Source organism: Macaca thibetana, chromosome 12, assembly GCF_024542745.1.
Source record: "Macaca thibetana thibetana isolate TM-01 chromosome 12, ASM2454274v1, whole genome shotgun sequence".
Classification (NCBI taxonomy): Eukaryota; Metazoa; Chordata; class Mammalia; order Primates; family Cercopithecidae; genus Macaca; species Macaca thibetana.
Genome location: NC_065589.1, coordinates 82,857,770 through 82,883,489, shown reverse-complemented (window position 1 = coordinate 82,883,489; position 25,720 = coordinate 82,857,770). Strand labels below are relative to the sequence as shown.

The following is a 25,720-nucleotide window of genomic DNA, read 5'->3' as shown; positions in this document are numbered from 1 at the left end:
GGAGGCTGAGGCAGGAGAATGGCATGAACCCGGGGGATGGAGCTTTCAGTGAGTGGAGATGGTGCCACTGCACTCCAGCCTGGGTGACAGAGCGACACTCTGTCTCAAAAAAAAAGAGGACACAAACAAATGGAAGAACATTCCATGCTCATGGATAGGAAGAATCAATATCATGAAAATGGTCATACTGCCCAAAGTAATTTATAGGTTCAATGCCATCCCCATTAAGCTACTAATGACTTTCTTCACAGAGTGGGAAAAAACTACTTTAAAGTTCTTATGGAACCAAAAAAGAGCCTGCATTGCCAGGACAATCCTAAGCAAAAAGAACAAAGCTGGAGGCATCATGCTACCCAACTTCAAACTATACTACAAGGCTACAGTAACCAAACAGCATGGTACTGGTACCAAAACATATATATAGACCAACTGAACAGAATAGAGGCCTCAGAAATAACACCACACATTTACAACCATCTGATCTTCGACAAACCTGACAAAAACAAGAAATGGGGAAAGGATTTTCTACTTAATAAATGGTGCTGGGAAAATTGGCTAGCCATATGTAGAAAGCTGAAACTGGATCCCTTCCTTATACTTTATACAAAAATTAATTCAAGACGGATTAAAGACTTAAATGTTAAATCTAAAACCATAAAAACCCTAGAAGAAAACCTAGGCAATACCATTCAGGACATAGGCATGGGCATGGACTTCATGACTAAAACACCAAAAGCAATGGCAACAAAAGCCAAAATAGACAAATGGGATCTAATTAAACTAAAGAGCTTCTGCACAGCAAAAGAAACTACCATCAGAGTGAACAGGCAACCTATAGAGTGGGAGAAAATTTTTGCAATATACCCATCTGACAAAGGGCTAATATCCAGAACCTACAAAGAACTCAAACAAATTTACAAGAAAAAAACAAACAACCCCATCAAAAAGTGGGCAAAGGATCTGAACAGGCACTTCTCAAAAGAAGACATCTATGCAGCCAACAGACATGTGAAAAAATGCTCATCATCACTGGTCATCAGAGGAATGCAAATCAAAACCACAATGAGATACCATCTCACACCAGTCAGAATGGCGATCATTAAAAAGTCAGGAAACAACAGGTGCTGGAGAGGATATAGAGAAATAGGAACACTTTTATACTGTTGGTGGGAGTGTAAATTAAACCATTGTAGAAGACAGTGTGGCGATTACCCAAGGATCTAGCACTAGAAATACCATTTGACCCAGCCATCCCATTACTGGGTATATACCCAAAGGATTATAAATCATGCTACTATAAAGACACATGCATATGCACACGTATGTTTATTGCGGCACTATTCACAATAGCAAAGACTTGGAACCAACCCAAATGCCCATCAATGATAGACTGGATTAAGAAAATGTGGCACATATACACCATGGAATACTATGCAGCCATAAAAAGGATGAGTTCATGTCCTTTGCAGGGACATGGATGAAGCTGGAAACCATCATTCTCAGCAAACTATCACAAGAACAGAAAACCAAGCACTGAATGTTCTCACTCACAGGTGGAAATTGAACAATGAGATCACCTGGACACAGGGCAGGGAACATCACACACTGAGGTTTGTCAGGGACTGGGGGAGGGATAGCATTAGAATAAATATCTAATGTAATCGATGAGTTGATGCGTGCAGCAAACCAACATGGCACATGTATACCTATGTATCAAACCTGCACTTTGTGCATAGGTACCCTAGAACTTAAAGTATTTTTAAAAAAAAAGTGGAACACATGTCCACACAAAATCCTGTACATAGATGTTTATACCCGCTTTATTCATAATTGCCAAAACTAGAAGCCACCAAGATGTCCTTTAGTAGGTGAATAGGTTAAAAAAAAAAAAAAAAAAAAAAAGCTGTGGTCCATTCATCAAACGAAACATGATTCAGAGCTACAAAGAAATGAGTTATCAAGCTACGAGAAGATGGAGGAAGTTTAAATGCATATTATTAAGTGAAAGAAGCCAATCTGAAAAGGCTACATTTGGTAGTTGGTATGGTTTGGATTTGTGTCTTCGCCCAAATCTCATGTTGAATTGTAATCCCCAATGTTGGAGAAGGGGCCTGGTTGGAGGTGATTGGATCATGGGGACAAAGTTTCCCCTTGCTGTTCTCGTGATAGTGAGTGAACTCTCATGAGATCTGGTTGTTTAAAAGCATGTAGCAACTCCCCCTTCTCTCTTCCTCCTTCTCCGTTCCTGCTTTTCCTTCACATTCTTCCATGATTGTAAGTTTCCTGAGGCCTCCCCAGCCATGCTTCCTGTATAGCCTGCAGAACTCTGAGTCAATTAAACCTCTTGTCTTTATAAATTACCCAGTTCTGGGTAGTTCTTTATAGCAATGGGAGAACAGACTAATACAGTAGCATTTCCACTATCTGGCATTCTGGAAAAGTCAAAACTGTGGAGCCAGTAAAAAATGAGTGGTTGCCAGAGGTTGGGGGTCAGTAAGAGAGGGAGGAATAGGCAAAGCACAGAGAAGTTTTAGAGCAGTGAAATTACTCTGTATGACACTACAAAGGTGGATGCATAATAATTGTACATAACTCCTAAAGTGTACAACACCAAGAGTGAACCCTAATGTAAACTCTGGACTTTGGGTGATAATGATGTATCAATGTAGGTTCATCAGTTATGACAAATGTACTACTGTGGTGGGAGATGATGATAATAGGGAAGGCTATACATTTATGGAGACAAGAGGTATATGGGAAATCTCACTATACCTTCTACTCAATTTTGCTGTGAACCTAAAACTGCTCGAAAAATTTGTTTTTAAAAATTAAGAATTTTCTTCTCAAAAGATGCCTTTAAGAGTATGAGAAGGAGGCACTGGGTGGGAGGAAAATACCTGTGGTACATGCATCTAACCAAGGACATGGGGCCAGAATATCTAAATGATTCTACGTAGCAATAAGAAGAACGCATATTAATAAAAATGGATATGCAAGTGGCAAATCAGTATGTGAAGTGTTCAACATCAGGAATCTCTAGAGGAAAATACATTAAAACCACAATGAGATGCCACTGTGCACTCACTTCACTAGAATGGCTCAAATTTTTGAAAACCTGACAATGCTCTCATACACTTGTAGTAGAAATGTAAATTGGTACAACTATTTTGGAAAACTAGTTGGCAGTAACTACTAAAGCTGAACATAAGCACACTCTATGACCTAGCAATTCTACTCCTAGGTCTGGCCCCCCAGTAGAAATGGGCCAACAGATTGTATGACTATTCCAAGACAAATGCATAGAGAAGGATTCATTGTTGTTGTCATCGAGGGGATGCTTCTGGGTAATTAAGATGCCACTTAAATTGCAGAAAGTGCAGGTAATTCTGAAAGGGGCTCAGTTCTGTTGGGTATTTGATCACAAAGAGTCATCAGCTCCTAATGGATTCCTCTACCTGAGGACAAAGCCAAGGGAGGTGTAGACTGGCAGACTCCTTGGCTCTCACAGGAATCTCATCTGCTTCTTTCTATGTCTCTCCCCTTCCTCAGGAGCTGCAATTGCCAACTCAGGGGCCTTACAACAGTATTGAGAGGTCCTCACAAGCCTTTTGACATCCCCAAGCACCTCCTGCATCCTCAGAAACCCCAGGCTCTTGAAGAGACCTTGTTATAGCCTTGGAATAGTGGCAGGAATGCATGGGGAGTGGACCACATTGCTTTTTACCTACTCAGGGCTTGTTGGCTCAGGGAACCCTCAGTTTAGACAAGGCTAAAGGTATGCCAAACCTTCCTCTTACCACTACCAGGAAAACAATAGCTAGAGCTAACCTTTAGACCCCGCAGTTGTTCCCTTTCATTGTTCACAGAAGTTCTATTATTTAGGTACCATTATTATTCCTGTTTTATGGCCAAGATCCTGAGGCTCAGAAAGTGTAGTTAACTTGCCTGACGTCATCCAGCCAGGAAGTAGTAGGGCTGAACCCACACACTCATATCCTCTTTCCTTATATTCTCTTTCTAGAGCCAGATTTCTTAACCAGATCACTTCTGTTAGGTGCCTGGCAATGGCTATCTTGGACTTGTGATGTCATTGCTGACCTCCGAGGGAGGTTAATGAGTAAGCCTGACTGGGTGTGTTCATTTCTTTGGATTGCTGAAGTCCCACAAACTGGGTGGCTTGCAACGACAGAAATTGTTCTGTTCCGGAGGCGGGAAGTCTGAGCTCCATGCTCGCCTCACTATAGGTTCTGGCAGCAATCCTTGGAGCCCCTTGGCTTGTAGATGCAGCTCTCCAGTCTCTGCATCCATTGTCACATAATGTTCTACCTCAAGTGTCAGTGTCTCTGTGTCTCTTCATATAAGGACACCAGTCATATTCGATTAAGGGTCTGTCTTACTCCAATATGACCTCCTATTAAATTAACTTATTATATCCACAATGACCCTGCTTCCAAATAAGGTCACATTCTGTGGTACTGGGCATTAGATCTTTAACATATTTTTTAAAGGGGGAAGGGGACATGATTCAACCCATAACACTGGACTAGGGTTCTTTTGATTTCTTTAACCTAAAGCCTTAGTTTTAACTGGACAGGTAAGTACCTTGTCCAGTCACAGATGGAATACATGGTAGAAATAGGTCTTGACTCTATAGCCACTGTTCACTCTTCTCCACCAGGCCTCTGCCAGAGAAACTAGTGCAAATGCCAGCAGCAAGTGAGGGTGGGAATCTTATTAGAAATTTAAGATAATAATGCCACGTATATATACACATGCCTATGTCTCTATAGGGACTCAGAGATTATAGAACACTTATTATAAGGATTTAGAGATTATAGAACACTTTTCTACCCAGAGCAAAAAGAAAAGGAGAAAAAGGGTTGTGGCTGTAATGACTTTCAAACTCAAAGGCTAGATTTTGAAAGAAATGTAGGAAGTAGCAAAAGCACAGAGGCAAAAAAAAAAAAAAAAAAAAAAAAAAAAAAAAATTCCTAGCGGAATGTATTGTGCTACTTATCTGGTCAAAGAAAAACAGCTCTTTGCTGGCAAAGCCTCGCTTTCATGGAGCCGTGTGCTTCTTCCAGAGCTAGGGGCAGACTGGGTTTGCTGAAATGAGTCCTTCTTCAGAAGGCTTTCTTCCCGTGAGGTCTTTCATTCTTGTGGGGTTTTATTCTGCTGGTTCTCAGGTTCATTATCAGTAAATGCAGGGCTTCCAGTATTATGCAAAAGTTTACCCCCAGGCTCAACTGTGTTACTAGGACACCCAAGATTCCAAAAAGAACATGTAATTGTTCCTGGCACAAGGGTAGCATGAATGTCTGTCTCTGGATTGCATGATATCTGCTTTGCCTTCAGGCTTTCAATTGTCAGCATTCCATAGGCAGGCAGGTAGCGGTGGGAGTGTGCTAATTAGATCAGGTGCTTGATCTTGAAGTCTGCCCCAGCAATGACTAGGTAGTCAGCATCGGAACTTTTGAGCACTACCTTTCTTTCTCCCAGTCTGCCCAGAATGTAATTATCTTGTCAGCCAAGAAGCTGGAGCACACAGCTGAGCAAGTGCTCGGCAGCAGTAACAGAGTGATAAGGGAAGACAAATGGACCCACCGTGCACGACTGTTCTGAGACAAACAAATGTACAGAGAGGCATTGGAGAATGGAGACTTAGAGAACAAAGAGGCTGCAATGAGTATTTTGTTCCTAAGGATACTTCAGATCCTCTCTTAATAAGATTACCTTGCCTTTGGAGAGGAATTGCAGACCTTTGCTGACTAATTCAAGTCCCAAAGCTTTAGAAAGCTCTTTTAAAATAGGAAGCGATGTGGGGTTCAGTAGCAGCCTATGTGCTTTGCAGGCCAAACGGCAGGTAATAAAACTTTGAAGGATGACTAGTAGGAAGGGAATGAAGGAGATGAGAAAATAGCAAGTAGGTGTATGTGCAAGGACTGCAAAAGAGGTTTCAGCTCTTGATATTCAAAGTGTGACTTGTGGACTGACAGCAGCAACATCATCTGGAAGCTTGTTAGAAATGCAGACTCTGGGTCAGGCGCGGTGGCTCACGCTTGTAATTCTAGCGCTTTGGGAGGCCAAGGCGGGTGGATCACGAGGTCAATAGATAGAGGCCATCCTGGTCAACATGGTGAAACCCCGTCTCTACTAAAAATACAAAAATTAGCTGGGCGTGGTGGCGTGTGCTTGTAGCCCCAGCTACTCAGGAGGCTGAGGCAGGAAAATCACTTGAACCCAGGAGGCAGAGATTGCAGTGAGCTGAGATCGCACCACTGCACTCCAGCCTGGGCAATAGAGTGAGATTTCGTCTCAAAAAAAAAAAAAAAAAAAGAAAACAAAAGAAAAGAAATGCAGACTCTCAGGCCCCAGCCCAGACCTCTTGAATGAGAGTCTGAATTTTAAGAGGCCCCCATCCCCCAGGTTGATTGGATACACCAGTTAAAAAGAGGGGAAAAAAAGCAAAAACCATTGGTGTCTGGGTCTCAGCCCCAGAGATACTGACTCAATTGGATCAAGGTGTAGCCTACACATTGGGTTTGTTAGTAAAGCTCCCTACCTGATTCTAATGAGCACCCAAGTTTCAGAACTGCTGGTGTAGAATAGTCTATCAGAGGGGTTGTAGTGATTTGGAAAATAAAGGTATTAGGTTTTTAAATCTATATACCCACAGTTTATCCAGGGTTTTCAGCCTGTCATACACCTGTGACATCTATACCCAGTGACAAAAGTATTTTTGGATGCCTGCTACCCACAGAATAGCACCCTGTTTACTTCCCACTGCCTTCAAGATTGAAGGGTCTGGTTTCTGCCTACCTCTCCCACTCCATCTCCTTCTACCCCTACTCACTCCAGGCCAACTGGCCTTTTTTCCTTTTCTCAAGCTCACTGGGAACTGAGTCCTTTGCTACCTCAGGGCCTTTGCACATGCCTTTGCCTATGCCTTTGCCTCTTGAAAACTCCTCAGCCTTCAGCTTGCTTCCTCATTATCACTTCTGGAAAGGCACCTTCCATGAAAATTCTATCCAAGGAAAGTCTCACTTTCTCCCCCTTAATTATGGTCCATGGTTGCACACTATTCTTTTCCATTTCTTCAATAACACTATTAAAAGTTGTAATTGGTTGTTTTTCATTAATTGTTTCTTGTCTATTTCCCCCGACTAGTCCACGAGGACAAAACAGAGTCTTTTTTTATTCTCCTCTATACTCCTAGGGCCTAGTTCAGTGCTTGGCACATGGAAAACACATAAATATTTGTAGAATGAACGAACAAAGGCAGGGATTGGCTATGTCCCATGGGCCATATTTAGCCTGTTGCTTGTTTTTGTAAATAACTATGCTCATTTATTTACGTATTGTCCATGGCTGCTTTCATGCTACAATGAGAGCTGACGAAACTGTGTGGCCACAATGCCTAACTTACTATTTGACCCTTTGTAGATAGGCTGCTAGATAAAATACAGAATGCTCAGAAAAATTGGAAAGCAGAGAAACAATGAAAAATTTTTAGTGTACCTGTGGTCCAAATATTGCATGGGACATATTTATACTAATAATTATTTGTTGCTTACTTGACACTTGAATTTAACTGGATCTCCTGGATTTTTATGTGCTGAATTTGAAAACCCTATAGAAAAAAGTGTGCCAACCCTTGAATTCATAAATAATTACCTCAACTGTTCAAGCTCAACAAATAATGATTCCAAAATTTTCTGTTTACTTTCTGAAGATTCAATACTGCTAACACAACAAAATATTAAACTATGTTATCATTAATACTAGTCCCTTGGTAGGATATTTGGGGCTCTTTTGGATAATCAGGCATAAAATGAAAATAGATAATACTCTTAAACTCTTCTGATGTCCAGGGGGCTGTCAGTTTCACTTGTCCTTTTGTGCCTTGATGCCATATGTGATTATTTCAAAGGCTATGCCATGTGGAAAATGCTTGGTTGCTGTTAGACTCCGGCATAGTGATACAAGCTGAGTGAGCTCCCTTCAAACTTACAGTCCGGTCCAGCCTCACACAGAGTGGCCAACCGCAACCATAGGAAAGGCTTTAGAGGATACATGGGTAATTGAATTAGGCAGGAGTCCCTTTGTGCTGTGAGACCCAGATAAAGTGGAGAAGGGGAATTACACAGCTTTCAACAGTTAGCTGAAAGACAGGAGTTTTGTTCACAGATGTCAAAGTCTTCACCAAAGGGGCACTTTCAGGTATAAGAAAACGAAACTAGACATAATTTGTTGGTCCTATTAATGTAAAAAAGTAACTAAGTATTATGTGAATATGTAAAAAGTGACCCAGGAGGTAAAAATGCAGTACTTGCGCAGGTTTTGGGCTGCTGGTGGGAAAGGACAAGTTTGCTTTTATTTTAAAAGTAGACACCTATAAGTATGGCAACTATAGGATCAGAATTTTGTAGGATGATTTTGATTTCATATAGTTATTCTCATCAATAAAAATTTTGATGTATAACTACACATAATTTAATTTGTATGCCTTTATAAGACTATACATATATAAACATTCAAAAAATTTGAACATACTTAATTGTACAATATTATACCAGTTAGTCTAAGTGTGTAAATATATGCAAAGAAAATAGGAAAAACTTACTCTTTTTTTTTTTTTTTTGAGACAGAGTCTCACTCTGTCGCCCAGGCTGCAGTGCGGTGGCATGATCTCAGCTCACTGCAACCTCCACCTCCCAGGTTCAAGAGATTCTCCTGCCTCAGCCTCTCAAGTAGCTGGGACTACAGGCACATGCCACCACACTTGGCTAATTTTGTATTTTTAGTGGAGACAGGATTTCACCATGTTGGCCAGGCTGTTCTCGAACTCCTGACCTCAAGTGGTCCACCCACCTTCCAAAGTGCTGGGATCACAGGTGTGAATGAACCACCAGGCCCCGCCAGAAAAACTTACTCTAAAATGTCAACAGTGTTAGCTATGTCTGAGTGGTGAGTTTATGAGTGATCTTTGTTTTCATCTTTGGGTTTTCTGTATTGCTCTTCACTTTTCTTTTTGCAAATAGTCTATATTAGTTTTATAATCAAAAAAAGAATAATTTAAAGTTTTGTTTTGTTTTGGCCATACTTCCACATTACATTGCTGATGGGAGAGTAACTGATAAAACTACTTTGGAAAGCAACTTGGACAAACTCAGTAAAATTACAGATGCCATTCCCCTGTAACCTGGGGATTTCACTCCTCAATAGAGCATATGTGTGCAAAGATGTGCATGGCTGCAACATTTGTAATGCTGCACAATCGGAAGTGACCTGACGCCCTCACTTGCAGAATGAACACATTGCCCATAATACTGTGAATGGAGCGTGCATAGCAGTGGGTGGAGTAAACTATAGCTATACGTATCTCCATGGACAAGCCTCAAAAACAGAGCATTGAGCTTAACAATGTTTTAATACCTGGCAGATGAACCAATAGATAAATTATCTATAAATGGCAGAGTGCTTCAAGTGCTTAATGCCACAGAACTAACACTCAAAAATGTCTAAAATGTAAAGTTTATGTTATATGTATCTCACCATAATAAGAAAATATAATTAAAAACCCCAAATATATAACATTCAGTCAAAAAGCAAATGGTAAAAATAATATGTACAGCATGAAATTAAGCTTATAAGCCAAAACTACATAATTAGTTATGGATGTACATATATATATACATATGTATATATATATACACACACATTTTTAATAGCACAAAAAACAAATGTGAGAATGACAAATACTAAGTTCAGGATACTGGTTACCTCTATAGAAGGAGAGGGGAACTAGACCAGAGTTGGGCAGCTACACAGCATGCAACTGGATCTGGGATGTTTCATTTGCTTAAAAAATCTAAAGCAAATATGGTAGCAAAATGTTACAATGTGAGAAAACTGGCAATAAGTATGTGAGTGTTTATTTATTATTATTATTATTATTATTTGTTGCCCTGGCTGGAGTACAATGGCGCGATCTCGGCTCACTGCAACCTCTGCCTCCCGGGTTCAAGTGATTCTCCTGCCTCAGCCTCCCGAGTAGCTGGGATTACAGGCATGTGCCATCACACCTGGCTAATGTTTTGTATTTTTAGTAGAGACTGGGTCTTGCCATGTTGGCCAGGCTGCTCTTGAACTCCTGACCTCGGGTGATCCACCCACCTCAGCCCCCAAAGTGCTGGGATTACAGGCATGAGCCACTGCGCCCGTCTGGGTGTTTACTATGTTACTCTATTTTTCCATATGCTTGAACTGTATGATCATAACAAACCTATAGTCTTGGTCAGACCACGTGCCCCCAATTTCTCACTTTGATTGGAACCATAGATTGTGATTACCATAGATCGTAGCTGTTTTAAATATGCTGACCCAATGCATAATATTCCCTAGCTGTGTGGCCTGTTCTTACCACCCAGAGCTTAAACAACCTACGGGGCAGAATCCGAGTGTCTCTCTTTTTTCAAGTCTATGCATCTTTAAATTGCTCTCTTCATCCAAATTAACAGCAATAGGGAAGAACCCTGGATGAAGTATTTCCTGGTCTTAAAGCACTCTGCAATTAATAGGGAATTCATCTATTGGTTTAGCTGTCAGGCAGCTCTGCTCCACCCTTGGGTTCTGTACTTTTTAAAGTTGGTTAGTTGACCAGGAGCAGTGGCTCACACCTGTAATTTCAGCATTTTGGGAGGTCGTGGTGGGTGGATCATTTGAGGTCAGGAGTTCAAGACCAGCCTGGCCAACATGGTGAAACCCTGTCTCTACTAAAAACATACAAATTAGCTGGGTGTGGTGGCACACGCCTGTAATCCCAGCTACTCAGGAGGTTGAGGCTGGAGAATCTCTTGAACCCAGGAGGCAGAGGTTGCCGTGAGCTGAGGTTGTGCCACTGTACTTCAGCCTGGGCAACAGAGAGAGAATCTGTCTCAAAAAAAAAAAAAAGAAAAAAAGAAAAGGTGGTAACTTTATTTTAAAGTCTGTGTCTCTGGTGGTCTAGTGGTCTGCTTTTTCACTACAGCACCCCAGGTTCAATTGTGAGTTACCTCAGTGATTGTGACTGTAGATTCAGATTATCTGGGTTCAGATCTTGGCTCTTACATGCAGTTTGCTTTGCTATTTTGGGTTCTGTAGCCATAAGAGGGAGTTTAAATGATAAAATGAGTGCAAAATCCTGAACCCCCAGGCTGCCACCTAATAAGCTCTCGACAAACGTTCCCTATTACACTATTATTATCATAGTCATAGCTGCATATCATCTCTAGCCCTCATCCCTATAAAGTGAAGGACTTGGTCCAAACACCGTGATACTGTTAGCATCAAAAGAAGTTTTATGGTTGCTGATTAATTTGCTGCTCCTTATAAGAAAGATGGTGAATAGAAAAGAGCAAAAACATTGACAGACATGAAAACTCTGACCCCTCAGCTGGAGTCTCTTTCTAGAACACAACTCTAAAATGCCCTCATTCTGTTTTTTAGGCAAAATATTAGTTTACTAGTCTGCTGATGCTCTCTGAGACTTCTTAAGTCAGGCACTACATCTTATTCTCCTCTATAGTCACAAACTTTGGCCTAGTTCACGGGAGGTACTCATGATATGTTTGAGAAATGAAGGGATGAATGACTATGCAGTCCATAGCATCTTAGTTTCAATGATATGCTAGGTATCCTGTGTGTTGTGTAAATCTCAAAGCATTTAGACCTTGCATTATTTAAATCACATTTTAGATCCGGCACAGTGGCTCACACCTGTAATCCCAGCACTTTGGGAGGCCGAGGTTGGTGGTTCACATGTGGCCAGGAGTTTGAGATCAGTTTGGTGAACTAACATGACGAAACCCCGTCTCTACTAAAAATACAAAAATTAGCTGGGCATGGTGGCGCACATCTGGAATCCTAGGTACTCGGGAGGCTGAGGCATGAGAATCACTTGAACCTCGGAGGTGGAGGGTACAGTGAGCTGAGATCATGCCACTGCACTCCAGCCTGGGCAACAGAGTGAGACTCTGTCTCAAGAAAAAAAAAATCTCATTTTATATTTCTGCAAGTATTGGCTTAATCAGGCATCTCATTAAGGTCCTGCTTCAAACCTGTACCTTTTTCTTTCTTGTGTTTACTTTCTCAATTATGAGGCTTTGAGTTCTTTAGAAGAAAAGTACTATGTGTGATCTAAGGAGTAACTGATGATTTTTCATGGTTAAGATTTATCAATTAGCTTGGAAAATACTCCCAACAACTCTGACTGATAATCTGAGGACATAAGGTTTATTTCCAAATCCTCCCTCTCTAAGGGATGTTTTCATTAATGAGGAAAGTGTAGGCAGCTGGCCCTCCTCAGTCTTTGTTCCCAGATACTATCAGTTAAGGAGAAATGAAAATACTTTCCATTACACTTAAATAAAGAGCAATTTATTACCTCCATGGAGATGTCTTATAACCCAGAAGTTGTCATTTTACTCCTAGATGATTTTGTTTTTACTAAAATCATGTTTGGAATACTCCATCCACTACAGAATGAGATTGATAGGATAAAGAATATCTAGACTGTGCCCTAAAATTAGCTACATTACAGCTTATTAAACTTTGTTATTTGTGTGGAGATCATTGGAATTCATGGTAATTTCCCTCCTCCAGAATCAAGGTCATTGACTGTTGAGGCTGGAAGTCTTCCCACCCAGTCTTTTTATTTTCTAAAAACTGAGGCCAGAGAGATAAAGAGATTTCCACTGGAGCAAAATTGCTTTGATCTTTCCAACAGGGACATTATAAAATGAAACAATAATAGAACAGGCTAACAAATAGCAAAGAGGTCCAATGTTTATTTTCTTTCTCTATTTTCTCTGCCTCTTTTCCTCCCTTGCTGCAATGAAAAGCTCAAAAGAACCAAGTAGAAGAAAGAAGAGGTAAAATAATAGCTGGGTTATTGATTCCTGAAAAATGGAAACTTACGTATGGTGGATAATCTCCACAAGCCACGCAAGGACATCAGGTTCATGGCATATGTGGCTGCTCTTTATGTTTGTTTATAGATCTAATGGTCATCAGGTGTGTGCTTGCTCAGGGTGTTCCTTTTATGGCCTGCTAGAAGGCTGCGAGCTTCTCCAACATGTTGGTCCTGAGACTGATGGCAGAGTGTTCTTTCCTCATTGCCATCTGCGTCCAATGTGGGAGAGATGGAAGAAGGGACAGCCAGGGCTGCAGAAGGTCCTGGCAATGGTCAGGTGCCGCCCCTTGCTCTGTGCACATGGGCTTCCTCAATCTTAACAAGTATTTGTCATGCAAAACTCCAAGTCTTTCTCTTGACCCAATTTTAGAAAAGATGAAGTGCTTTTATTGCAATTTGTAATTCATTTCACAAAAGCTACTGAGAATCTACTGTGCTTTGAGAATTGGCCTAAACAGATGAGTAAGACCTGTTATTCTCCTCAAAGAGCTAATGATTGAGGGGTTTTTGTCTCTAGAGGAAAGGTCCCTTTGGCTGCATAAAAACCTGCTTGTACTCCCCTTCTCTCAGGCTTTAGAAACATTGCTTTGTCCTAATAGCCAAGAGATATTAATCAGTGGTCACAGAAGTTAGTGAGTAAACTGGAAGTACCAGTATACTTCTTGTTTACTTTCTAATTGCTGTGTTTCAGCATTACACACAAATACCAGGTCATATAATAATTATTGCTATTAACTTCACTAAAATAATCTTTCAAGCCAGATGTAGGTATTTTGAATAGATATAGGATATTTTAAAGCCTTGGAAATAACCCACAGTGATTAACAATAAGATTCGACAACATCATAAAGAATATTGATTTAATTGCTTTTTATCTCAATAGCTCACTAGGAAAGAGAAACTATTCAAATAAGACAGTTAAGGTTTAGTGGCCTGATACTATCTATCGTAAAATTAACAGTAAACATTTTAAAATAACAGAGGAAATATAAACACTTTTTTTTAACTTGGGTAATTGAATCCTGATTCAAAATGGTAGTTAGCTCTAGAATGTAATATACTACCCACTGCTCAGTCTATTATCATCATTATCTTTTGAACCCTATAATTGGACAAACAGGAAACTATTCATAATAATAAGTTTGTTCAAAAATATTCTGTTGGCTGGAGTCTGGGGTGCACACTACAGTCATACTGAACTAAAGGCAAAACTGCTTACTTTATGCTTTTCACCTTTCATCTCTGTTACAACAATGTACAGGCACACTACACACCTGGGCAGGCCAAAGCATCCTACCACAATTACTAAAAAAACAGTCATTTTTCCTGCATTCCATGAGTGGGCAACATAAATTTAATTTGCTGCAGACAGGGCCTTCGTCGAACCTAAACCTGTGCTGCCTATGCAGGCAAGTAACTATGCTTAACATGTAACTCGGGCAAATAATTTTCCTTCTGGAATTTTCATGAGATCTAACCACTTAATCATTTTATTTATTCTATCACTGGTTTTTATTTTTCAGTGATTCTTCAGTAGCTACGTTCCTTATATCACAGTTATCCAAACATCAAATTGCACAGGACTCCTGCACACACAGGACTCCTAAAAGATGTGAACTGAAAGGCAACACAAGCCACTAGTGGACCGTTTTCAGTTTTCATTATCAATAAAAGGGAAGATCAGCATTTTCATGCTGCATGAAGGCTTCAAGGACGTGCACTGTTGCTGTTATTATCTTTAGGCCAGGCTGCTGCCTGCCCCCACTAATACAGATGGAATGATGAGCCCATCAAAATAAAAATAAAACAATGAAATTGTCAGAGTCATAGAGCGGGTGGCTGACCTGGACTGTCATATGACCCCCTGAAAATGTCCCTTTGAATTTAGTGAAGGCTGGATGGTAAAGACCACAGATCATGACAGAACATAAATTCACCTCATAATGAGATTAGAAGACAGGCAAAATCGATGTCCTGCTGTTACATTAGAGGCAGGCTCTAATCTGGCATTTTCCTCGGAAATGATCATTTCCCTTGCAACAGGGGAATCATGGACGCAACTAGCTTAAATCCGACAGATTCTGTTTTGCCATGTAGTGATTTTTCATCTTCCTCTGTCTTTTTAATAGCGGTTTTGGGGAGACGTATAAATGAGTTGTGAGTCTTAAAGACTATTACCAAAGTGAGTTATGGAAGTCCATGTTCATGATCATCAATCGCATTCCCTAGACTCTCCTTTGAAGAAAAGTCCTGTGCAACTCCTTCTCCCACTCCTAAACTGGAGCCTTGCTGTGGAGAAGGTGTTGTGACCCCCAGGGTCCTCTCACACTAGCCTTAAGGATCAAAGGCAGAATAGACTCACTATTGTATTTGGGGGTATTTAAAAAAAAGTCTCAACTGCAACTCTACTACTTAAAACTACTGGAAACAAATATCACATACTAAAAAGCCTGAAGAAAATGCCCAGATCAGGTGAACCCACATGGTCTCTGTGTAGAACAAAGGCTTCAAGTACGGAGCTTGATTGCAAGGAACTTCCTTGGTTTGCAGCAGAAGGCAATCTCACCTGGGAGTACAATACCCTCCTCTCATTCAAAATGCAAGATAGCATCTCCTGCTGGATCCTTTCTACAGAACCTGATGCAAGTTCATGGGGCTGTACCGTCCTTAGTAGTGAGTGGCATTTAATCAAAGCCTTCTGTGACATAATCTGAGAGTTTCAGAAGCCCTGTGAAATCACCAAGCAAGTTAAGAGGTCCTTTCAAAAGGAATGAGAGATCAAACTCTGTATTTAGGAGCATTTGACGCTTCTGCACAGAAGGCACAGACTATTTAATTTCTCTGCATTATTTTTAGGGCCCCTGCTGAAGACTCCTTACTTCTCTGTAAAACTGTAGATTAGGAGTAAATCAATTCAGGGCGTTTGACATATTACTTTTCCTAGGCTGGGAAGAAACCACAGAAACCTTTTGTATGTGCATATGTTGTATTTTTTTGCAGTTTGCACAGTGGTTTGGGGACAGCACTTCATCTAATGAAACCGTTCCCTTTTTCCAGTTGGTGCTTCCATTCAAACACTTGAGCTGCAATCCAGCTGGTTTAAGGGGTAAATTATTTTTTGGCCCCATATAACAAGTTTTTTTCCTTTAACTTTCCACTTCTCAATAGCTTGTGTCTCTGTGTGTGTCTTTTCTAAGTATCTAATTTGCAAATGCCAAAGAAGGTGAAGCCAATTCTCCTCCCATTCTTAAGATTTTCTCTGTTCTCTGTTAACTCCCTCATCAGATGAAATAATTCAAGGGGACAGAGAATAAATTTTCTTTTAGGTAGGTGGTCCTATATTTGTTGATACTCTCCTCCAATCTATCTGTTTCATTTCCTTAACTCAGTCTTTCTCATCCCACCTTATCTGCTCCCCATGCCCTACTGCACCTTGGTGTTTACAATTTAAATTGCAAGCACTAAATGAGTCCACTTAGCCAAACGCCCAGTACATTTGGTATGCGTTAATGATTATCTAATGGTCTTCCCATGTGTTAAACTCACAGAGTTAATGTTAAAGTTTCATGTCACATAATCTCCTTGAAGGAATTTCCCAAGATATTTTTGCTTACCTCATATAAATGAACTTGTTCTTGGGTTACAGCGAAGATCAATAACACGTTGTTTTGTACCAGTTTATCAATGAGTTGTCCAATTGTTGGATATTCCTAAAATTAACATATATAATTTTGCATCATCTCAGTAAGATAATGTAAATAAAGAAAGGAATATTGATTTCAAAGATATCTTTCTGAGTTTGGCATTTCAATGCTCACAGGCATTATAGCTCTATCACTCTAAGTAAACAAATACACAATTAGCATTATTCACGTAGTTGGTTTAATAATCTTTTTCTAAATCTTATAAATCCAATCAAGTCCTAAGAGTCAGTTCCTGTTGATGTGGTGTATCATGGTCTGCCACTTCTAAGAAGATCATTTGAAATTTATTTAAAGACTAACAGTGTGTCATATTTTCAAGGGTAGAGAAACATTTCTTTTTCTTCTAAGTGACACTTACCAGCAGGCTAGGGATGCTACAGTCGAGGGAGGGGCTGTTGGACTATGATATACGTGACTGAGGTGACTCTTGTAGCTCTGAAACTCTTATTGGAATTGGATGAGGTGGAATGAGGGTTGCTGAGGTATGACATACTATGACATTCCTGTACTAATCCTTGGGTTTGGTTTGACTGCCTTTTTAATATCACAAGTTGGTTGTATGGAATCCTGCAATATTTTCACAGGACAATTGAAAACTACATTGTACTTCTGTTCCATTGGCATGTTCATTCTCAGTGATATGAGTACTTTACAAAAAATAAAAGAAGCTTAATTTTTAAATTTGAATACGGACTTTACTTTTCAAGTTTGGAAAACATGATGTGCATCTGCCCATTATATGAATCTAAATGTGAATAATGTACAAAGAGGAAACTCAAGTGAGGTACTAGCCTGCTAACAATTAAATTAAGAATATGTTGATTATGACAGAAGTCAGCCAAAGGGAGGAACACTGATAAATAAGCCCTCCTGTACACTGATATGGAATATTCACATATTCTCAGTACTACTGGAGGATTTTCTTTAGGCATAGGGCTCAAGTTGAGAGAAAAGCGTAGTTTTGCCTAAAATACTGCAGTAAATTACCCAACTGCAAATTGCTGTTTCATATGTGATTTCCATCACATTTGGATTTTTATTAATAGAGATACCAAATTGTATCCATTTCCTCTGCTTTTTAACTGCATACAAATCCTTTATGCTGATGCCTAAATCCCTCCAGTGCCAGTCTCTCCTTATCTCCACATGTTACCACACCCCTCATCTGCTGTGCTAGTGTGTAGCCAGGATCACACCACATAGCCCTTCGTAGGTGAGCGAAGCTGGTTTTCTATTTAAATCAGATCTGTTGGTTTAATTCCCACAACCATATTGTAAGTTCAAGGCCAGGAACCACCTTGTATTATTTTTTTGGCCTGAGCAATCTGGCCCAAGTTTTGAGTACACAGGAAGTGCTCAGAGGACCTGGGGGCTATGTTGGAGACAGGCATAGATATGGTCTCTGGCTTCTGTGGATTTGTTTCAACTTATTCAGAAAGAAGGACTTGAACATTTATTAGCTGAGAAGGTCATATTAGGCAATAGGTAGTGTTAGCTTTTATGATCTTGCCTCATTCAAAATGGAGTTTTTGTGGAGCTTTTGAAAAGTTGCAAGAAAAGGGTAATGAAAAGGGGATCAATTTTCCAGTTTCTTGCCCCTCACTGACTAAAAGACAACATGTGGCTATCGTCACTGATATTGTAATATGAAAAGGCAGAGTATGTGATTAAAGAATATACACATTTGGGGAATACTACTGATCAAATGTTTGGGGAAAATATTCATGTTGAAATTTAGAAATTTAGGTCAAGGAATAGTAGTGAGTAATGAACTGTTAAGAGTTTTTAGAGAATAGCTTTCCAATTGACATTAGAATTCTAGGTTCCTGTCTCCCTCTTTCTCTCCTCTTGCACCCCCTCCCCCTCTCTTTCTCCCCCACCTACACCTCCACAGCATTGTTCTAAGAAGTCACTTAAATTCTCTGTACCATATTTCCCCAAGTGTTAAATGGGGAAAATATGACAATCGCAGATTGCTGCTTCAGAAATCAAATCTATTTCTTTGTTTTCTTTCTTTCTTTTTGAGACAGAGTCTTGCTCTGTCTCCCAGGCTGGAGTGCTGTGGTGCGATCTTGGCTCACTGCAAGCTCCACCTCCCGAGTTCACGTCATTCTCCTGCCTCAGTCTCCCGAGTAGCTGGGATTACAGGTGCCCGCCACCGTGCCTGGCTAATTTTTTGTATTTTTTAGTAGAGACGGAGTTTCACAGTGTTAGCCAGGATGGTCTTGATCTCCTGACCTCGTGATCTGCCCGCCTTGGCCTCCCAAAGTGCTGGGATTACAGGCGAGAGCCAATGCGCCCAGCCTCTATTTCATACATGAGTTGGCACTCACTGTGTTCTAGGCACTGTGCTATCAGGAAAAGAGATAATAAACCAGGCCTGGCCCTGAGGATTGCGCAAGAAAGAGAGACGTAAGAAAACGTATTTCTACGTAGAGATGTGCAAGAACACATCTGCATATGCAACTGAAGGGAAAGATGATTGCTTCAGAGCCTACCAGAGGTCAAAGAAGGCTCTCTGGGGACAGTAATGACTGAGCTGGCTTTTCAAGGATAATGAAGAGTTTCTCAGCAGGCTAGGAGGGAAGAATATTCCAGGCAGAGGGAATAACATGTGCACAAGTATGACAGCCTCATGGTCTGTTCAGGAAAAGCAGTTGGATACATAGGGGTTTATTGAGAAGATCATGCATGTCCAAAGAGCTCTGAAATTTCTTCCTGGTTTTACGAAAGTCAGTTGTTTTCTTTGAATGTCACTAGCATTTTATAAATTACAAAAAATAAGCCAAAGGTTAATAAGCACCAACCAAGCCATACCTGACTAGTTGTTACCCATGGAACATGAAAGCATGGCACGATTCAGGGACCATCATTCACTGCAAATCCTATATGGTTACTGTTCTGGTTTGGGTCCCTCCTTTCTGAGGCCGTGGCTAAGAACAGAATGAGCTGCCTGTATTGCTTCACCAGCACCAGGCTTTTTGAGAGGTTGGGGAGGTTCTGGGATCATGGGATTCATAGCACATCCAGCTTCCCACATGTCCCACTGCCCACCTATGCTCCGGTGGGAACCTCTAAGGATGGTGAGAATTGAACTGGGGCAACTTGTTAATCTCAGATTAGAAAATGTGCACGGCTTTCACCAAGCATGAATTATTTCACATGTATTACACCAGTTGTTGCTTCATTCTCCTACTTATAGCCCTGAAAACAGTACAGAGTGCAGGTTACACACCAAGACAGTTGACATGGAGTATTCATTCTTGCTGTCCAAGTGACAGAGCCCATCATTAGGAATGACGATGCCTGCCAGTTTGCTGTCCATTCCAAAATGAGAATCAGCATCACTCACAAAGACCAGGAGGTGGAGGGAATCATTCCGCCAACCAATTTTTTCCTACAGTGAGAAACAAACATTTGTGTGATACTGGAGGGAGGCAGGCGTTTATTGAGTGTGGATCAATTATGCTGGGACACATTTAGGTTATAAAAATAATATTGCTAGTCTATTTTAGCCTTTTTATCTATTGTGAATTGATAATATTAATGTTTTTAATAAAACATGAAATTCTGTGACATTTGCTTTTTCCTGGATAACATTTTCATATGATTTATGCTTCAGAAAAGCATAGCTCCACTACAATCAGTATTCAGTTGATCTTGACTTTTACATAGTTAAATTATTTTTACAATCCAGCTTTCAGTTCTCCAAAAAATTGAGCAGAGGAGTTCATAGATGGTCCCAAATCCAAATTGAAGCCAAACTCGTGAAAATGCAATGTTAAAGGGGCTCAAAGTAAGCCTGTTTCATTAAAATGTTACCCAGCATTTAGGCACATATTTCTCTTTCTAATGATGTCATCCAAAAATTATAAACCTAATACAAGGATAAGCATTGCTTATGAAAGTATGGCCCCAAGGTCCTGCTAATTAAAATTGTCTGTTGTTGGTGTTTAGTAAAGCCCTCCCCTTTAATTAATATTAGTTCAGGAACCAATTGGGTAAAAACGTATCCTGGCTGTTCCATCCCACATTATTCCTTTCCTTCCTTCTCTAATTCCCTAGTCCTCCCACTTTCTAGGAGCTTCAGCCTTGTTTATTTCCTGATATTTTCCATGAAGGGCTCTTGCCTAAAGACAAGGGAATCATTCTTGTGGATACTTGTCAGATAGTCGAGGAGAAGCAGTGTTCCTGTGATGTTGTAGAGACAGCACACTTCCAAAGCTTACTTTGTTGGTTCAAAACAATAGCTATGTAGTCATATGTATGGACATATACTGATTCAGAGCATTTTAACTTTTTAAAATAAATGTTCTACCCTTGATTTTTTTTTACCATGATTAATCCAAAAACTAATCTGATCTTGATCTTTGAAAATTAATCATGCATAGCTATTGTTTCAACTAAATTTTCCCAACACAATGTTTTTAGATTATTCATCATAGGCATAAAGAACAGTCCCCATTTCAACATGATTTAATTAAATATTTGGCAAAAATTGTGTATTTTAAGAAAAATACAAAATGTAGAAATTTAGAGATCAAAGGAAAGGAAATTAGCTAATCTTTTTGAAGTAGAATTGTTAATAAGAGATGAACTTTATGTTAACAGCGTGAAACAGCACTCCCTTCAGCATACCTTACACACAGCAGCTTGCATAATTGCATCAAATCCACCTTCAGGTGTGTCGATATTAGCAGAAATTTTCTGATTCTTCACAATTTCATTGAATCTTTCAGCATCATTTGTCAATGGCAAAATGTGCTTGAATCCAAATGTAGGTAAACAGAAGTATGGAATACTACTGCAAAAGTGAGATGCAAAAATATTATTGATGAAATGTAATGGATCTGATAGCTTAGCAACATTCTCTTAAATGAAGATTAGTTTTTCTAAAGGGCCTGACTCTGTAACTCAGCTATGAATCTCACTGTTAAGGTTGTTGACATCATCTCCCACCCTTTCTATGTTGACCATATTAGCTAACACTTATTTAGAGCTTATTGTGTGTCCTGCACTGGCTCAGACTCAGATAACAGATAATCAGGTGATCAGACTCCTGTGTGTGTGTGTGTGTGTGTGTGTGTGTGTAATCACTACCTTCTATGGGCTCCCAACCAAAATTCACCACTAAGTTTATACAATGACAATTCCTTTGTATTCTGATATCTCAGGCTGTCATCAAGTATGAATCACCCTGTAGCAAGACAAGAGAGGAACCTGTCTTCTTTTTTCTCTGCTCCCTCCTGTACCACCAGGTCTGCCTGCCAAGGGCCCAACAATTGTAGCAGCATTCTTGGTTTGAGAGTCCAACTATACTGGGATTGAATAGGCCAGCCTAGAAATAAAACCACTACTTAAAGTACAACATTACGATGAAATCTGCACCAAAGATATTACAGTAGAACACAAAGGGCTGATCATGAGTTCAGCCACATCTTATTTTGAAAGCAAGTTTCTAGCTGTGCATGAAACTTTGGGCAAGTTACTCAACACTCCTGAGCTTTGGATTTTAAAATGAGGATAATCGTATAGAGGAGAGGTTCTCCAACTGAAGTCCCTAGCCCAGCATCATGAGCATCACTTGGCAAATTGTTAGAAATGCAAAATCTGAACCACTACCCAAGACCTGCTGAGTTAGCTATGCTGAGGGTGGGCTTAGTTGCCTGTGTTGTACCAAGCCTGGATGCATGCTAAAGTTTGAGAATCATTGGTGTAGAAGTGCAAAGAGACAAAAAGGCATAGCCCCTGGTGAGGGAATGATGTGCTGCCTGGGGAAGAACTGGTTGATTCTTAATATGGGCATATGTGGGGCCTGGGCCTTGGCTCTGCAGGTCCAGTAGACTACTTTGTCAGCACGAGAAGGTGCATTTTTCAATGTTAGGCTTCAGTTCATCAAGTTAATCTGCCTGAGGTATAGAGTTGATCTTCATTATTCACAGATTCTATATTTGTGAATTAACCTACTTGCTAAAATTTATTTGTAACTCCCTAATTAATACTTGCAGGGTTTTCTGAATCATTTGTGGACATGTGTAGACAGGCAAAACAAAACAAAACAAAACAAGAAAACCCAAAACAAAGCATCTCCCTATGTGCACATTCCCAACTGGAATCAAACACCGTGGTGCCCTGCCTTCTTATTTCAGGCCTCCAACTCTAAGTCAGTGTCTTTTTCACTGTCTACTTGGTGCTACCTTTCTTGCATTTTTATGCTTTTCATGGATGGTTTCACTGTTTAAAATAGCCCCCAAGCATAATGTTGAAATGCTGTTTAGTGTTCCTAAGTGTAAGAGGGCTGCGATGTGTCTCATGGAGAAAATAAGCTGTGTGAGACAAGCTTCATTCAGGCATGAGTTACAGTGCCTTTGTATGGAGTTCAATGTTTATAATTCAATGAGATCTATTACATACAGCATCTTTAAACAGAAGCACACATAAAATAAGGTTATGTAGTGATTTGTTGATGAAAATGTGATAGCCAGAGTCTCACAGGAACCTAACCCTACATTTTCCTTGGGAGCAATGATTCAATATTCGATAATTCATTGCTTGGGGCAAGTTTATGGAACATGACTACCATGAATAATGAGAATTAACTGTGTGTACAGATAGATCAGAGTGATCATGGATTCTTTCACACTGAGTAAGGATGCTCTCACTGGGACCAGAATGCTGGTGCCTGTGAGTACCATCATTTTCTTCCTATCAGTAGACTTTCCTTGAAAGCAGGTGAGGTTTGGATGTGTCCCCAGGCTTCAGAACAAGGGGAACTGGAGGACCCCAGCACTGAATGGCACAGTCCAAGATGGCCCAAGGCAACCACCCCAGAATGGATGCTCTTGGTCACATCTGACCCCTCCCCCATCTGTGGTCCGCTTCCTCAGCTAACACAAATTTGAAAAGCTCTCGCAACCAAAGGGACTGGAAGCTCTGGAAGTGTGTTGGCTGAGGCTCTTGGATGGATGTGGCCCACACTGGCCTCTGTGACATCCCCTTCTCTGCCCTGCCCTAGCCCACTAGGCCTGTCTATCCTTTCAGCTGCATCAAGACATGTAGTCTATGGGGTCCAGGGGCCAGTCTGTCGCTTTCAGGTAATTTTTATATTTCCTTTCCTAATTATTATGTTTAACTTTAACTCTCAGAAGGCAACCTTATTCTCTTATTTTTAATATTGTTCATCAGGTTTCACTGAAACTCTAAAGTGCTGACCACAGACTGTATCTACCTAGCAGGGTTGTCATGAGACTTGAATGAGATCAAATAGGCAAAGAATACAGCACGATGAGCTTTTCAGAGTTAATGCATAATAAACATGAGTGTCATTTCTTAAATAAATCACTTCACACAGTCTAGAACAGACCTAAGTACAGATAATGGATTTGGCTCCTGATATCTCTAGAATAATATTTTTTCCTGATTAAAATAATAAGGCAGGTTCATTGAAGAAAACTGGGGTTTTACATGAAAGTGTAAAGAAAAGAATCAAAAACATAAATTGTAATTGTTGTGAGATGAATCATAGTTTATTTGATCATCTTTCTATTGCTGAGCATTTATTTTGAACATTTTTGTAATTAAATAATATGGTGATCCTTCTACATACATATTTACAAACTATTTCATATCCTTGCTTAAAATAAATTTTTTGATTGTGAATTGCTGGGTTATCTCTTGACTCATATTAGCAAACTGTTGCAAAAAGTTTGTATCCATTGCCTTCTGTGGTATTAGTGTACGGCATGGCATCATTTTTTTTTTTTTTTAACTATACTAGTTGATTAGCAAAAAATGGTATTTGTTAGTTTTAATTTTCATTTTATTATTATTAAGATTGAGTGCTTGTTTCTACTTATTAACACTGTGTATTTCTTCTTTTGGTAATTGCTAGCTGATATCCCTTGCTAAATTTCTTGTTCTAATTTAATTTTAAGAACCATCTTAAAAATATTAACCTTTTTTCTTTGTAGTTTGTCTTTTAATTTTGTTCATGATGTTTTTGGATATATATCTTAAAACTTTTGATGCAGACAAACTTCTTCCCACCTTCAAATATAAGATGCATTTTTAAAGTGTGATATGAGGAAGGAGCCTGATTTTTTTCAAAATATTTAACTTGTTAAATGACAATAATGCAGCCTTTGTCTTAATTGCCCTTATAGCACTTCAAATAGCTATGGCTGGTAGAAAATACATTGGATTTAGAATAAAAAGAGTGAACAGTTATCTATCTATCTTTTTTTTTTTTTTTTTTTTTTTTTGGAGATGGAGTCTCACTCTGTTGCTCAGGCTGGAGTACAGTGGCATGATCTCAGCTTGGCTCACTACAACCTCCGCCTCTAGGTTCAAGCCATTCTCCTGCCTTAGCCTCCTGAGTAGCTGGGATTACAGGCACCCGCCACCACACCCAGCTAAGTTTTGTATTTTTAGTAGAGATGGAGTTTTTACCATGTTGGCCAGGCTGGTCTCGAGCTCCTGACCTCAAGTGATGCACCCACCTCGGCCTCCCAAAGTGTCACGAGTACAGGCGTGCGCCACTGTGCCTGGCCAGTTATCTATATTTGGGCAAGTTATTCAACTTGGCAAAGAATACAGCATCACTGTATCCAACACCACTGGCCTCAGTGTCCTCCTCCATAAAATGGGAATGATTATAATACCTATTCCACAAAGTTGCCATGACGATCATATGAGATAAAAAGTATGTAATCATGTTAGGTACACCATTGTGCCTGGGACCTAACTATTCTTGGAAATTATTTAATCTATTATTTGGGGCTACTGGTTCATACCATACTGAAATGACATTTGAGCATCTTCCAGATCCACAGAAGTAGCAGTCCGATCTTTTTGTGAGAGATTTGCATCTTTGTTGGTTAGAATTATCTGCTATGTAGATTTTACTAGAACTCTGTGCCTTCGGAAAGTGGAATGAAATTTTAATTTAACTCACTAAAGAAATTCATGTGATAGGAGAGCTAAAGGAAAACAGAGTATCAGAGATGGCGCACGCCAGGGAATTTTGACTGGAGATTGCCCATGTTTTGTTCAGAGTTCATTTTCT

At 39.9% G+C, this 25,720-nt stretch overlaps 1 protein-coding gene across 7 annotated transcripts in view; it reads right to left on the bottom strand.

Annotated features, from left to right (window-relative positions):
* ITGB6 (integrin subunit beta 6) overlaps positions 1 to 25,720 on the bottom strand; it is a 148,160-nt gene that overhangs the window by 46,868 nt on the left and 75,572 nt on the right. For all 7 annotated transcript variants that reach the window (XM_050752266.1, XM_050752267.1, XM_050752263.1 and 4 more), the window contains 3 exons: positions 21,295 to 21,460; positions 19,892 to 20,053; positions 16,567 to 16,662 (listed from right to left, as the gene is read on the bottom strand). In XM_050752266.1, coding sequence (XP_050608223.1) covers positions 16,567 to 16,662; positions 19,892 to 20,053; positions 21,295 to 21,460 — 424 coding nt within the window. The remainder of the gene's footprint in view (positions 1 to 16,566; positions 16,663 to 19,891; positions 20,054 to 21,294; positions 21,461 to 25,720) is intronic.